This window comes from Solanum verrucosum, unplaced genomic scaffold (assembly GCF_900185275.1).
Source record: "Solanum verrucosum unplaced genomic scaffold, falcon-dt-bn FXZP01000118.1, whole genome shotgun sequence".
Classification (NCBI taxonomy): Eukaryota; Viridiplantae; Streptophyta; class Magnoliopsida; order Solanales; family Solanaceae; genus Solanum; species Solanum verrucosum.
The window spans coordinates 1,296,931-1,310,525 of NW_026020568.1; the positions used below are offsets into that span (position 1 = coordinate 1,296,931).

The window sequence follows — 13,595 nt, forward strand, 5'->3', positions numbered from 1 at the left end:
ATAGACAATATTTACTTCATGTATAAAAAAACTTTTTGAGTGTATCATAATGTATGGTCAGTGTATACCAAATATATATGTAAGTTATATTTAATTTTTTGAGCGTATCATAATGTATAGTCAATGTATACTTTCTATGACTTTTTGACTATTTTTTATATAAAGAAAAACATGACTATATTTATTATAAATTAATTATTTTATTGTATATATTTAAAATTGTCCTTAAATATTATGCATCAATACAAATATAATGGCATCATTTCTGCCTAATAACATAAGAATTACAATCCATATAATTTAAAGGTAATCTTGTTTAGATAATCTTGTCAGTTCCGCATGACTAACATCTAGAGTCAGATTTCAAATTAAATTTTAGGGGTTCAATTATTAAAACTCTTAGCAACAAATTTATTATATTTTTAAAATTATAAATTTTGACATATTATTTACTTTTAGTGAATTTTATATATAAACTTATATTTTATATCGAAAGTATTAAATTTAGATGAATTCGATAACAAAATATATTGCATTCCCTTCTAATTATCAACCACCAACTCCATGGCACAGGCCCAACTACCAACACATAGCCTTTTCACACTATTTTTTGCTTAAAATTCTAGAATGAAATCATAAATAGATAACAAAAATTGTTACAAATTTACAATTACAAGCAAAGTTGTACCCATTAATTAGTAACATTCTTACTAGCTTTTGGTTATATCGTTCTAATTTTATCGGATGTCCCACAAACATTTACTAGCTTCTAGCTAGTTAGTTCATGGTCGCATCTTAAGGCATAATATCCAAAATTGCATAATATGCTATCAATAGAGGTAACGAAATTATGGTGCCAACAATCACCCTGAAATTAAGAAAAATTAAATGTCATTAATAACTTTGATTTAATAAGTAGTAAAACAACTATAAACCTTACATAATCTAATTAAATTTTTATTTTTTCAAATGTATTAAAAAGTTAAATAGAACTTACGCAGTACTAAGTACATCAGCATGAAGTCCATATTCTTTAGCATATACGAAGGATGTCACTGCTTGGGGTAATGCAGCCTGCAAAAAAATAAAAAATACAAAACTTTTAATAATTTCATTATATTAATTTTAAGAACCATAACAATTTTATGATTAAAAATTGTGAAATCAATATATATATACACTAATTTTGATGCACCTGAATGTCAAATCATGTAGTGCAATATTTTTAAGATAATGTCAATATTATTAAACTAAAAATTTAAGTAAATATTTATAAATGAAATAATAAAATATAAGTTCATATGAATAATGAATATAATTTTTTTATGATTACATATTCAGTTTAGCAAATCAATAGATACTAGTTAATTTATTTTTTTCAATTTTACCTTTATTATTAAGTAACCATTTTTCAAGACTATTGAAATACTAGTAATTAATTTGGATTTCCAGAATACAATTTATAAGGGTAACATGGTAAAATAACCATTTCCTTTAAGGAGAATGCAAAATACAATTTGAACAGATAAAAGGGAACAAAAGAAATATATATTATATAATTAATTATAACTATAGTGTATGCTCCGAGCCCTTTGTAACACGCATCAACTATGAGGATAACAAATTACTCATACTATCGTATCATTTATAAGATAATTACAAATAAATAATAGTTAAAAATCGAGATATTAATTTAGTAGTTAATTACCTGAATAATCGCGATACGTAAAACATTTCCTCTCAAGCCCAATACAACACAACCAAGTGCCATTGTTGCTGGTCCAACAACAAACCTCAAAATCATTGCATAAATTGTCAATGCAGCTCCACATGCAATTATTTTCCCTTGCAAAGCCATGAATAATCCTAAAAATAAAATTAAAAAGAGAAAACACTCTTATTTAGTGAAAAAGAATGACATTAATTACTTCTTCTGTTCCTAATTATTTGTCCACTTTTGAATTATCACACCTATTAAGAAAATAATGATTGACATAATGAGTTTACTATTTTATTTCTATTAACTATGAAGCAGATAAATTAAAAAATTAAGATTTTGAAGAAGTTCTACCTTTTTCAAAATTAATTAATTGAGGGTATAATAGGTAAAAAAAATGGTCCTTTCTTGATTTGTCAAAATGGACAAGTAAAAAAGAAAAATTGGACAAGTAATTAGAAACAAAAGGAGTACTTAAATTAGCCGAGCTTTTGGGAAGTCAGAAGCGTGTGTTTTTTGTGAGTTGAGATGCTTGAGTAATCTTTCAGGAGACGTTTGATTTATGAAATAAGATAGAATATCCCACGATTAAGTTTGAAATTAAATTTCAAATTTGTTTGGTTACATTGAAGGTATAAATAATCTCTCGATAAATTTATACCTCAAACTTGATGTTACTGATTTGTCCTACCTTGGAGGTAGAATAAATGAATCCAAAAATTATGATCACGAGATAATTTTCTCTGGTAACCAAATAGAAAAATAAGTGTTTTTAATTAAGTAGTAATTGAACGATTAAAACTATTTTTTGAAGCAGAAAAAGTACTCTAGTTTCTTTTCCTAAATAAACACTTTTTGGAATTTTGTATTTTAAAAATTTGACCAAATAAATTACAATTTTCGATAATTTTAATGAGAAGTCATTTTTGGTCAAAAATCAGTTCATAAAAAGAACAAAAATGGTTGTTAGTTAAACAAAAAAATCAGAAGTTATTTAATGCTAGTCTCTATTTCATTAAATAAAGGATCAAAAGTTATTAATTGCTATTTTTACATTAATTAAAAAAGACACTTACCCATACTAAACATGGCTACTCCACTACCAGCCTTTGACATTATCAAAATGGATCCCTCTATTATGCTTGGCATTCTAAAATGCCACCTGAAAAAACAACAACTAAAATAAGCTAAAACGATACTTATTTTAATACAGTAACTTGGAGCAAGAAAAAGAAAACACTTTAATACAACCAAACATGAAAATGAAAAATATATCTTTTTAGAAAAAAGTAAATGTAAATAAAATTTACTAAAACCTACTATAGTTAGTTACAAAAGTTCTAATAACAAGGGAGTTCAACAAAATACATTAATGTACACCTATTATTTCTCTAATGTCAAGGCTAATAAATTTCTTATATATGTCCAAAAATTCATTATTTTTCCTTATTTGCATGTCCTCACTACACATGGCTAGGCGATCCTCACAATAAATCATTTCAGTATCAAAGGGAAACTTCACGTATTTAGCTCATCAGAATATCAAGTTAACACGTAAAGAACTGAATTAAATAAATAAAAATATGCTCTTACGTACCTGCTAGCTACAAGAGCCCAAAAGAGACCAAGAAAACAAGCATAAGAATTTGGATTCTTAGCAAGTTTAGTAGAAACAGCTTTCATCAAAGGCCAAAATGCCAGCTCAGCATTATTAATATTCCTCATTTGTGTAGTAGTATTAATATTTCCCAATTCAACAGAATTATTATTATTATTATTATTCATTTTTGTTTTCCAAAACTCAAGTGCAAATAACAATGAAGTTAACCACAACAAAGCTTGAATCACAGCTGCTTGAACAACAAGATCAACACCTAAATCTCCATACATAGCCTTCATTAATGGGACACCAACAACAAGTGTGTTATTCAAAGCGGACAAAGAAAAAGTTGTTATACCCCAAGAAAAACTCCCTTTTTTATATAAGTTAGCCCATAAGACGAGGATCAGAATCACTAAGGCTTTAGCAATTACGTCTCCGGTTAGAAAAAGGTAATTGAGGTTGTAAGGGTTGATATTAGCTATGAATTCGAAATTGAAAAATGGGAGGATGAAAAAACAATTGAATCTATTAATGGTGTCACATTGTTCTGGCTTAAACATGTGCCACCATTTTACTGAACCATAGCCTAAAATAAGTGCTACATAAAGTGGCATCATCCCAACCACCACCTTGTATATATCATCCCAACCTATCATGTTCAATTTTAATTTGTGAATTTTGAAGGTTTTTTGTGAATTTGTTTTTTCTGTATGGAGATTGTGATTTCATGGATGTAAATATATATAGAGAAAAGTTTGGAGTTTTTTACACAAATGGTCCCTTAAGTTTGAAGGTAGGTTTGTTTTGGTCCCTATTGTATTACTCAAAGCAATTATGGCCCTTTAAGTTTTAAAAACTAAACACTTTTGGTCCAACTAACGGAATATTAATTCAAACGGGATATTAAAAATGGCAAAACTGTCATTTGACCTTTATAAAAAAGTAATTTAGATTGAGATTTTCTTCCCAAATCTCATAGTAATATATTCACCTCTAGTCACCAAAAATAAAAATATGATAAAGAGAATTATTGCAAAAAAAAATTCTTTTGATTTGAAAGATTTTCATTTACGAAATAGATATTTATAGTTGTGTTTTTTCTTTTTCTTTCCTGATCAAATTTCAAGTTCGTTTTACCTCTCCTAATTGACAAAACTTTATTCAATTATGATTATAGAGGGGATCAATGAATTTGGGCGATAACAGCCACCCGATTGCATCGTTATTAATTTAGCTTGGACATTACGTATAAAAATCCATAACAATTTCGTTAGTGCTATGCATATTAAACACTAATATTAGATCTAAGAGTATAGTAACTAACAATTTACATTAGCTTAAACTTTTAATTACTTCCATGATTTTAAACAATTAAAATAGGGCCTAAATTCGAACCAAGCACTCTTCTGGTTGTTTAATTTGTTTGACTTGGTGTTTTCATATGTTTTTAATTTAATTAAGACAATGTTTGATACAGATTTATAAGTCGATCAAATCAATAAATAGTTGTTATTATTTTATCAATATGTGCAAGTCAAGTATTTATAAGTCTGAGAAAATCAATCAAAAGTCTTAAATTTTCCACCTGACTTATAATTTTATAGTTTATATACATTTTTTATTTGAACAAATTCTAATTAGCCCTAGTATGTTTTATAATCACAAATACTATTCTTAAGATATAAGTTTAGATAATCTCACTATTCTGTTTATAACTTTATATCATTCGTCTTTTTTAATATGAAAATACTTTTAAATTAATAAAGTGGAATTCGAGAAAGAGTTGGTGTCTATATATTGTATAAAAAAAGTTATAATCTTTTTTTTCATTCAATGTACTAATTAATTAATACGAGTTTCATCACTTCTATTCAAAAACTTTTTAACTCCTAAAAATATTTTTTAAATATTTAATACTTATCAACTACTTTTAATCGATCAGTTTAGTTTCAGTGTCATTGGTTGCGTAAACCTAGATATTACTTTAAATGGTAGCTTATTGTCAATATTTCTCAAAACCTTGTAATTTCTACACATTTGCAGAGCAAAACAATTTCTTCAAGTAAAACTAATACTTCCTAATTAATAATATGAAAGATATTGATTGTGAATATAGTTTTTTTTTTCTTCAAATACTCCATTAAAATGAGAGTATGTCTTTTTATAAATACGCGATCTTGATTCCACTTGTGAGATTATACTAAATTTGTTAAGGGTTTATCGAAAATAATTTCTCTATTTTTACAAGATAAGAATAAAACTATTTACATTCCACTATATTAATACTCCACTTGTGATATCACGCTGAATATGTTATTGTTATTATTGTCGTTATCGTCCTCCTTGGTCAATAAATCATAACACAAAAGTTGACATTTTATGACGTGGAGCAGTAAAGTGAAACACAAAATTTAACTGAAAAAGGCGAAAGTCCTAAAATGAGTGACCCTTTGAGAAGACCTCGTGTTGCACTTGTCCTATAAAAGTTGTGGTAGCTAGGATGGATAGCACCCACTCTTACTTATAAATCCCGAGTTCGAGTCTATGAAAAAAAATTCTACTATATTTAAAAGTGTTTTCTTCTTTAATTAGTCTTACGTGGCACAAATTCAAATCAAATTAGATCTCAAACACTAAATGAAAATAAAAACAAAAAAAAAACTTAAAATATTCCCCACAAGAAATGAGAGAACAAGGAATTTATTCAAATCATATTTTATTCACAAAAATATTCACCAGCTGTGGCATCATAAGATACAATTAATTTAACAATCAATTCAAATCGACCACCCAATTCATAATTTTGTTTAAAAGACATTTTAATTCGAATTTATACTAGCCGTTCTTTTATTGAAATAATATAAAATTGTATTTCTTCAAATTGATGGATGAAATGTAAATGTTGTGTTCTCCACTAATGTTGTTGCTAATGATGAATTTTAAAACAAAGATTAACACATCATAGAGCATTAAGTGGTCAAAAATAGTAGGAAACAATTAGTGGATGGCTAAACATAATTAAGACGTCATTAATTCCATCAAAAGTAATTTTTGAGAGAATCCAAGTGCGGAAAATGGTATTAATTCTGGTTTTGATTCCAATTAACTGCAACCACTATCACTAGTACTAGTATATTCCAAATGTTTAAAAAGTGACTTTTCTTCATCTTCATTTTTTAATAGTCATCATAATATAATATCTTGAAATTTAGAACTTTATGATAATAATAAAATAAGGAACATATGCTTAAGTTGAAACATTTATACATATAGCGTGTCGTCATTTGATTTGGAGTTAAATTTATTTAATAAACAAATAATTTACTAGCTATATTCCATTAATAAATATCAAGATCATGATATATTTTTTGGCGTAAGACTTTTTAACTGAATTTCAATTGATATTTAAATTTTTATAATTTTGGGTGTACTCAAGTAAATATTTAAATTTGTAAAAGATTGAACAAGTAGACACACACGTACTACATGACAGTTCACATGAGATACACCCAAACTGATTTATAGAATGCCACGTAATGCGTGTGTCTAATTGTTCAATTTTATATAAATTTAAGCGTCTATTTAAAGTTTAAACATATCCAAAATTGAAAGATTTAAATGTCAGTTAAAACCTAAAAAATACGTTTATGTATTATGCATATACTCTTTGACAAACTCTCAACAAATCCCCCGAACACTAAAAATGCATCTTACAAATATATGAATTTCTTATGGTTGGAACAAAAATTAAATTGGAAAAGACACTATTAGGACAAGCATAATTTACGTACACACAATCAAGAATATTATTATTAATTATAATTGAAGAGAAGAAGGGTAAATCAATGAATTTTAATGAACCATTCGTTGATAAGGGCGGAGTCAACATATTGTCATGGATTCATTCGAACTTTTTTTAGTGAAAATATTATTGTTTATATATGATTAGCTCCTTCGATTAGTCCGTGTGTTTCCTTCTTCAAATTTTGAACCCCTTATTAAAGAATTTAACTCTATCACGATTGATGTATGTTGATTATTGCACGTTTTAGCCTATAATATAATGTGATATTATTTGGGTTTTATTTACTTGCGTGATTTTCGAACAAATTTCGCACTATTAAAAGTATTTAGCGCACCTAATTATAATCTTTTTATTTTTATTATTATTTATTGGAGTTTTATTTACAATTTTACACATGACACACTCAAGTCTCAACAATAAGAAGTTAATAACAATAACATATAAAATTGTGCTTCATCTTGCTTTCGAAGAGAGCTTATTATCTACTCTCTCTCTATTCGTTTTTATCTAATTTATTCATAAAATTATATATATATATATATACACACTTTTACTTGTCCAATTTTTTAAATTAAGATAATTTATCATTTTCTTCTATCATATTTTATTTTATTTTTTTAAAATAGTATTGATATAATAAATAGATAATCATTGACAGCGGATGTAATATGGAAGAAAACTATGACCATCAATTGAACAAGTTGACTATCAGAAATTAAGTGGAAGCTCTCATGGAAAACAAGAAGAAGTTTATAACATGATTCATATATAGTTTATTATACTTAATTGCACATTTCTTTTCCACTTGTATTTATTAATTCTCTCTATAGGTTATGATAATTATATATTGTCTCACTAATTAATAACTTCATACTCCCTCCGTCCCATTTTATATGTCATCTTTTTCATTTGCACTTGCATTAAGAAATGAGGTAATTTTACCCTTATGCCCTTATTTAATGTTTTCTTAAGACAACTTTATAATAAATGATGAATATGTTAGATTTCAAAAATATAAATGCATTTGGATGACTATTTAAATTTTAGAGTTTATTTTTGGAGCCAAATTTTTTCACCAACTGATCCAAAAAATTTTAAAAATCAAGTTTTTCCCACCTCAATTTTCCTATATATTTTGTGTAAAATGTTTTTTATATTTTATATATAAATTCTTAAAGCAAACATGACAACATCACAAAATTCCTTTGAACTTTTTGAAATGTCATCTTCCTAGATAAAATTTGTTGAAGCTTCAACATTTAAGATTATTTTTGAATTTTTTTTCATCTTTTATTTTTAATTTGTTTGTTGATATTTTTTTTCAAAATCAAATTTTATAGAATAAGTAGTGAATAAAGAAAGTAGTTAATTAATGAATGAAGTACTCTCCCAATGAAATTAACTACTTGTAGATTTCCTAGGTTAGTCAAAGTAAATACATTTTCAAGATTAATTAATTAATCTATCAAGAGTATAATGTGCAAAATATGGTAATTTATGCATAAATTTTATAAAATGACATATATTGTGGTCCAACTATTTTTAGAAAGGGATGACATATAAAATAGGACGGAGGGAGTATCAAATATCATATCAATTATACCTAGATACATATATTTTTACTACCAAATATACTATGAAACATCGATACATATATAGGGAGAGAGGAGAGAGGCGAGCAAGATAAGAGGGAGTCAATCGAGAGTCAATGTATCCTAATACATGTGAATCACACTAGATACATGTATATGTGATATCATATACACTGAAATACATTATGATATACAGATACATAGGGAGAGAGGCAAGGTAGATAGGGAAAGAGACAAGGAGAAAAACACGAGAGAGGCGAGCGAGAGAGGCATCATTGTATCCAAATACAAGCGAATCAATTTGAATACATTGTATCTGGAATATATTACACCCAATAAATTTTAACTTCGTGTATCCGAGATACATATATCTGGGGATCAAAATCTAACACGAATGGTATTCTAAAACTCAGGGGAAGGCAAATAATTAGGCTTTAAACAAGTGAGATTTATGTTGTTTGTCCTTATATTAAAAATTAAATAGATGTTCATTTTCTTACTTGTTTAGTTTTAAAAAATCAAACATAATTTGTCACTTAAGACCTAATTTACCTTTTGTAAACAACTAAATTTTCATTCCTGAAAAATAATAATCAAGATGAAAAAAATAGTGATAAGTAAAAATATTTGATTTCAATAATTTATGAAAGGATTACAATCTTAACAAAAAATTCAATTATTTAAAAACGTAATTATCTTATTATTCTCCTCATGATCGTCAACTCAAGAGCTTTGCTTTATTCTTGAATGATAAATCGATGGAATAATTATTGGAATTTTCACCACAAATGTGGAACCAAACATTGATCACAATTATTGAGGTATGAAAACATGCGTCGCATAATTTGGATATGAAAACTTCTTTGTATGCGGAATACTTGCGAATCACCATCAAAGAACAAAGATTCTTTATGTATTTCTCTTCTTCTTTTTTTCGTGGTCTTATGAATACCCTTTTATATAGGCACGAGCTATGGTTTAAGGATATTTGGTCTCTAAGTAATTCTAAATATCTCGAGCTTCACAATTATGAATTAGGCTCATCTTATCAATTTAACAAACTGACCCAAACTTCATTAAGTCATATAATTTTAACTTAAACATTAATCTAATTTCATCAACCAATAATTTGACTTAATAGACATATTAAGAATTTAAATTTAATCCAAAATTTAATATGACAGGATAGTTGACAAGTATTAGTCTAATAGAAAAATAAAGTGTGTCAATTACTGTATAGTCCCACTAGTTTAACTCCACATTTAGAGTATATATATGTTGTCTGTATAAAAAGAATGTGAATATGGCATATGCAATAACAATAATAATAACACTAAAGTAGTATTCCACTTGTGCATGCTGGCAAACTTATAATTTACTTTGAACTTCATATATATCATAGTGCCACAATATTATATATTCTATTTTCAAATCCACAGTTTAGGATTCCCATTTTCTATGTAGCTAAACATACTTTTCTGTGTACAATCACTCAATTGGGAAAAAGAAAAACAAAAGGTTCATCTATGTGTAGGGTTCAGAGATAGACTCGGATTGTAAGAGTTTATTGTACGTAGCTGATATTATTTTGTATTTTTGCAAGAGGTTGTTTTCACCCCTCGAATTCGTAGTCACGTGATAGAAACTAATATACTAATTACGTCAGGCTCCTGATCTTCCCGTTAAAAAACTTATTTTAGTTTAAAATTACGAGTTTAGAATATAATATTTAATAAAATTTCTAAAAAAAATTAAGCTTTTCAAAAATCAAATAAATTTATGTCTTACTCACCTTAAAATCTTCCAAATATGTATACATTAGTGTGCAGTTTGATTGTTTTTTTTTTTTACTTATTCAATCTGCTTGCTAGAATTTTCATGTGTTTTATTCACTTGTTGATTTAAACTCATAATTTATGAATTAGAGATATAAATATTTATCATCCGAGCAACTTGTCATGGTTAATTCTCTGCCATTCAATTTCACTTGAAATATTAATAAATAAAAAATGCTCTATAAAGTAAAGTGAGTACTAGAAGTATACTGTTTTGATTTGTCATAATTTAGTATAATTAGGTTTGACTTATATAATAGTGATAAATATTAAATAAATAGAAAGTGATCAAATAGTATAATCATTTGTCAGGAACCAACAAAGAAAGCTCTTTATGCTCATTTAAATAGAGTTTTTTTAGTACTCACTTTATTTAATGAAGAAAATTAAGAAAATAACATAGAAATACTTTGAGAGAAAAAATACTGCAGTATTATCAAAGGGAATTGATTTATTAATAATTCAGAGACATACATTTATAGATATAATTCCTAACTAAAAATAGAAAAATAAGCTACTAACTTGTCAGTAAAATTTAAATAACAAATAAAAGAACTAACTCCTAAATTCAAGTCACATAGGGCTCTAATAAAATAATTTTAAAAATCTAAAAATAGCTAATTGTTTTATTTCTGCAATATTTTGAGACATATTCTCAACAATATATTGATCCTAATACTTTGATCTTTACATAAATTGAAATTTAAAAAGTACAATATTAAAATGGTAAAAGAGTTAGTTGCCTCCTATTTCTGCAATTTAGTCTGAATTTCAAAGATTTACCCAACCCGAATGTACATTTAGCATATGTCTAAATTTCGAAGATTTACCCAACCCAGAAAAGGGGAGGTATATTTAGGATATCTTTGGTACGAACGAAAATATTTTCATAAAAAATAAATTAATTTTATATAAGTAAAAAATATTATCTTTATTTTTATATAATATAAACAAATACGATGAAAGATGGGTAAAGGTAGAAACATGGTGCGGGTCAAAAGTTATGGGGTTAGGGGTGAAGTCGTAAAGATAAAGTGTATTGAAAAATGAATAGAACACAATTAATATAAAATATCACATTAAAAAAACTTATTTTAACTAAAGAAAATACTTATAGAAAATTTGAAAAATACTTTTCAAAGAATATTTTTCTACATAGTGAACGTACCCTAAATTTGGTAAAATTTTAGATTAGGAAAGAGACATAAATTTAATTATCATTATAGAGCTAGGTTGAAACTACGTAGTCTGGTGGGAAAGACAAAAATTACAAAGAGTAATCAAAATTTAATTTTTCTATAATTTTAAAAAATAAAATACATATGTATTTAAGAGTTGGGTTTTATTATGAGTTAAAAAAAAAAACCAATAAGAAAGTGATGAAATGGTATACGCATGTGAAACCAACTAAGTTTTTTTTAAACCTTATAGTATAACTAGATACAAAAGTCTAGACAAAATCGATCTCAATATATATTATTTTATTTATTTTTAATTTTATGATTTTGTTGTTACTTATTTTTATAATATTTTAAACGTACTTTTTAAATAATATATATTTTGAGATTTAATATACTTTAAGTTCGTAATTTTAAAATAATATATGTAATTTCTCATGTCCCAATTTATACATGGCACATGTGAAATTTTGAGAATTAATCAATTTTTAAATACTTTAAGTTGTGTTTTATAGTACTCTTAACGTAATTTTCAAATAATAAATGTTATCCTGTTGTCTCAATTTATGTGGTACATGTGAAATTTCGAGAGTTAATCACATTTTAATATGTTTTTCAAATATTTTAGGTTGTTAATTATTGTGCTTTCACTTTTTACTTTTTGAAAGTACATTCAAATTCTAAATATTTTTTGCAAAATGTATGGCTGAATTTCTACTACTAATATATAAGTGACAATAAGCACACCGGGCGTCAACATGTATGTTTCACCACGTATGTCAACATGTATGCTTTAATTGCGTGTTTCACCACATATTTAGCTACATGTCAAAGGTCTCTGGTTCGAACCTGAGGTCCAAAATGGACAGTGAAATAAAAATAATATTGTCACTCATGTTTGAACCGGAGACTCGTGACATGTAGTGACAAGCTCCAACCAACGGCCCAAGTAGCTAAATATATAAATAATTGTTTATTATCACTTATATATTAATAGTGTCAAGCTCCAATCAACAGGCCAAATAGCTAAATACGCAAATAACTGATTATTACCACTTATATATTAGTAGTAGATGTAGCCACTATTTTTCACCTATATTTATTATATAATGTCAATTTTTTGGTAACTTTTTTACGTGGACACTCGAGAATTAGTGCATTTCCATGAGTGAAGATGAAGGAAGAATCTAAAGTATTTTAAAGTTACATGGAGGAATATTTCCCAAAAAAGTTCAAAGCTTTCTAATATTTCCATTTTCCATGGCATTTTTTTGTTATTGATTATTTCAGGAGAAATATATTGCAACCGTTTCATTTTATACGATGGCATTTAATTGAATAAAAAAGTTAATAAAAAAACACTAACTTTTAGCGCTTAAAACTTGTGATATTAAATATATCATGACATTTTTATTTAATGGCTATAAAAATTGTGTCATCAAGAATAAATAAATAAATAAAAAGAAAAATTAAGTAGATTCCAAATATAAAGATGTCATTTTTAGAAAAAAACATTTAACCCGAAAAAGTGTCATATAAAATCATAACATATAGAGTAATTAAAAAGACAATTGTGTCCTCAAATGAAAGGTAACCAAACACCTTTAGTCGGTCAGTATTTGGACATGCGATTTCAAATCGTGAAACGAAATCAGCGTTCACATGTGTTTTCAAGCTGATTTAATAAAATAAAAACCAACTTTTCTTTATATATTTTCATCTAATAGAGTAATTCTTCAAATTTTATGAAAATAAGTGGAACATGAAAAATTCTTGGTATATCAAACTCTAATGCGGATGTCGAAAATCAGGTGGAACCAAGAAAATATAAATGAGTGGAGCATTAAAAAGGACTAATAAAAAGG

At 26.6% G+C, this 13,595-nt stretch overlaps 1 protein-coding gene across 1 annotated transcript; it reads right to left on the reverse strand.

Moving 5' to 3' along the window:
* Positions 1 to 784: 784 nt before the first annotated feature.
* On the reverse strand, positions 785 to 4,005 carry LOC125810633 (auxin efflux carrier component 5). The gene is made up of 5 exons (XM_049490103.1): positions 3,315 to 4,005; positions 2,794 to 2,879; positions 1,709 to 1,866; positions 998 to 1,074; positions 785 to 868 (listed from the first exon to the last, which is right to left on the reverse strand). Exons 1-5 carry the CDS (start codon positions 3,974 to 3,976, stop codon positions 796 to 798), a joined length of 1,056 nt encoding a protein of 351 aa, XP_049346060.1. The 5' UTR covers positions 3,977 to 4,005; the 3' UTR covers positions 785 to 795.
* Between the last annotated feature and the right edge of the window lie 9,590 nt (positions 4,006 to 13,595).

What these genes read in the sequence shown, in the direction of transcription:
- LOC125810633 (XM_049490103.1), bottom strand. Translation starts at nt 3,976, where the DNA reads ATGATAGGTTGGGATGATATATACAAGGTGGTGGTTGGGATGATGCCA. An exon ending in TGGGCTCTTGTAGCTAGCAG is followed by an intron (nt 2,880 to 3,314) that starts GTACGTAAGAGC and finishes TTGTTTTTTCAG; the next exon opens with GTGGCATTTTAGAATGCCAA. An exon ending in TACGTATCGCGATTATTCAG is followed by an intron (nt 1,075 to 1,708) that starts GTAATTAACTAC and finishes ATTTTTTTGCAG; the next exon opens with GCTGCATTACCCCAAGCAGT.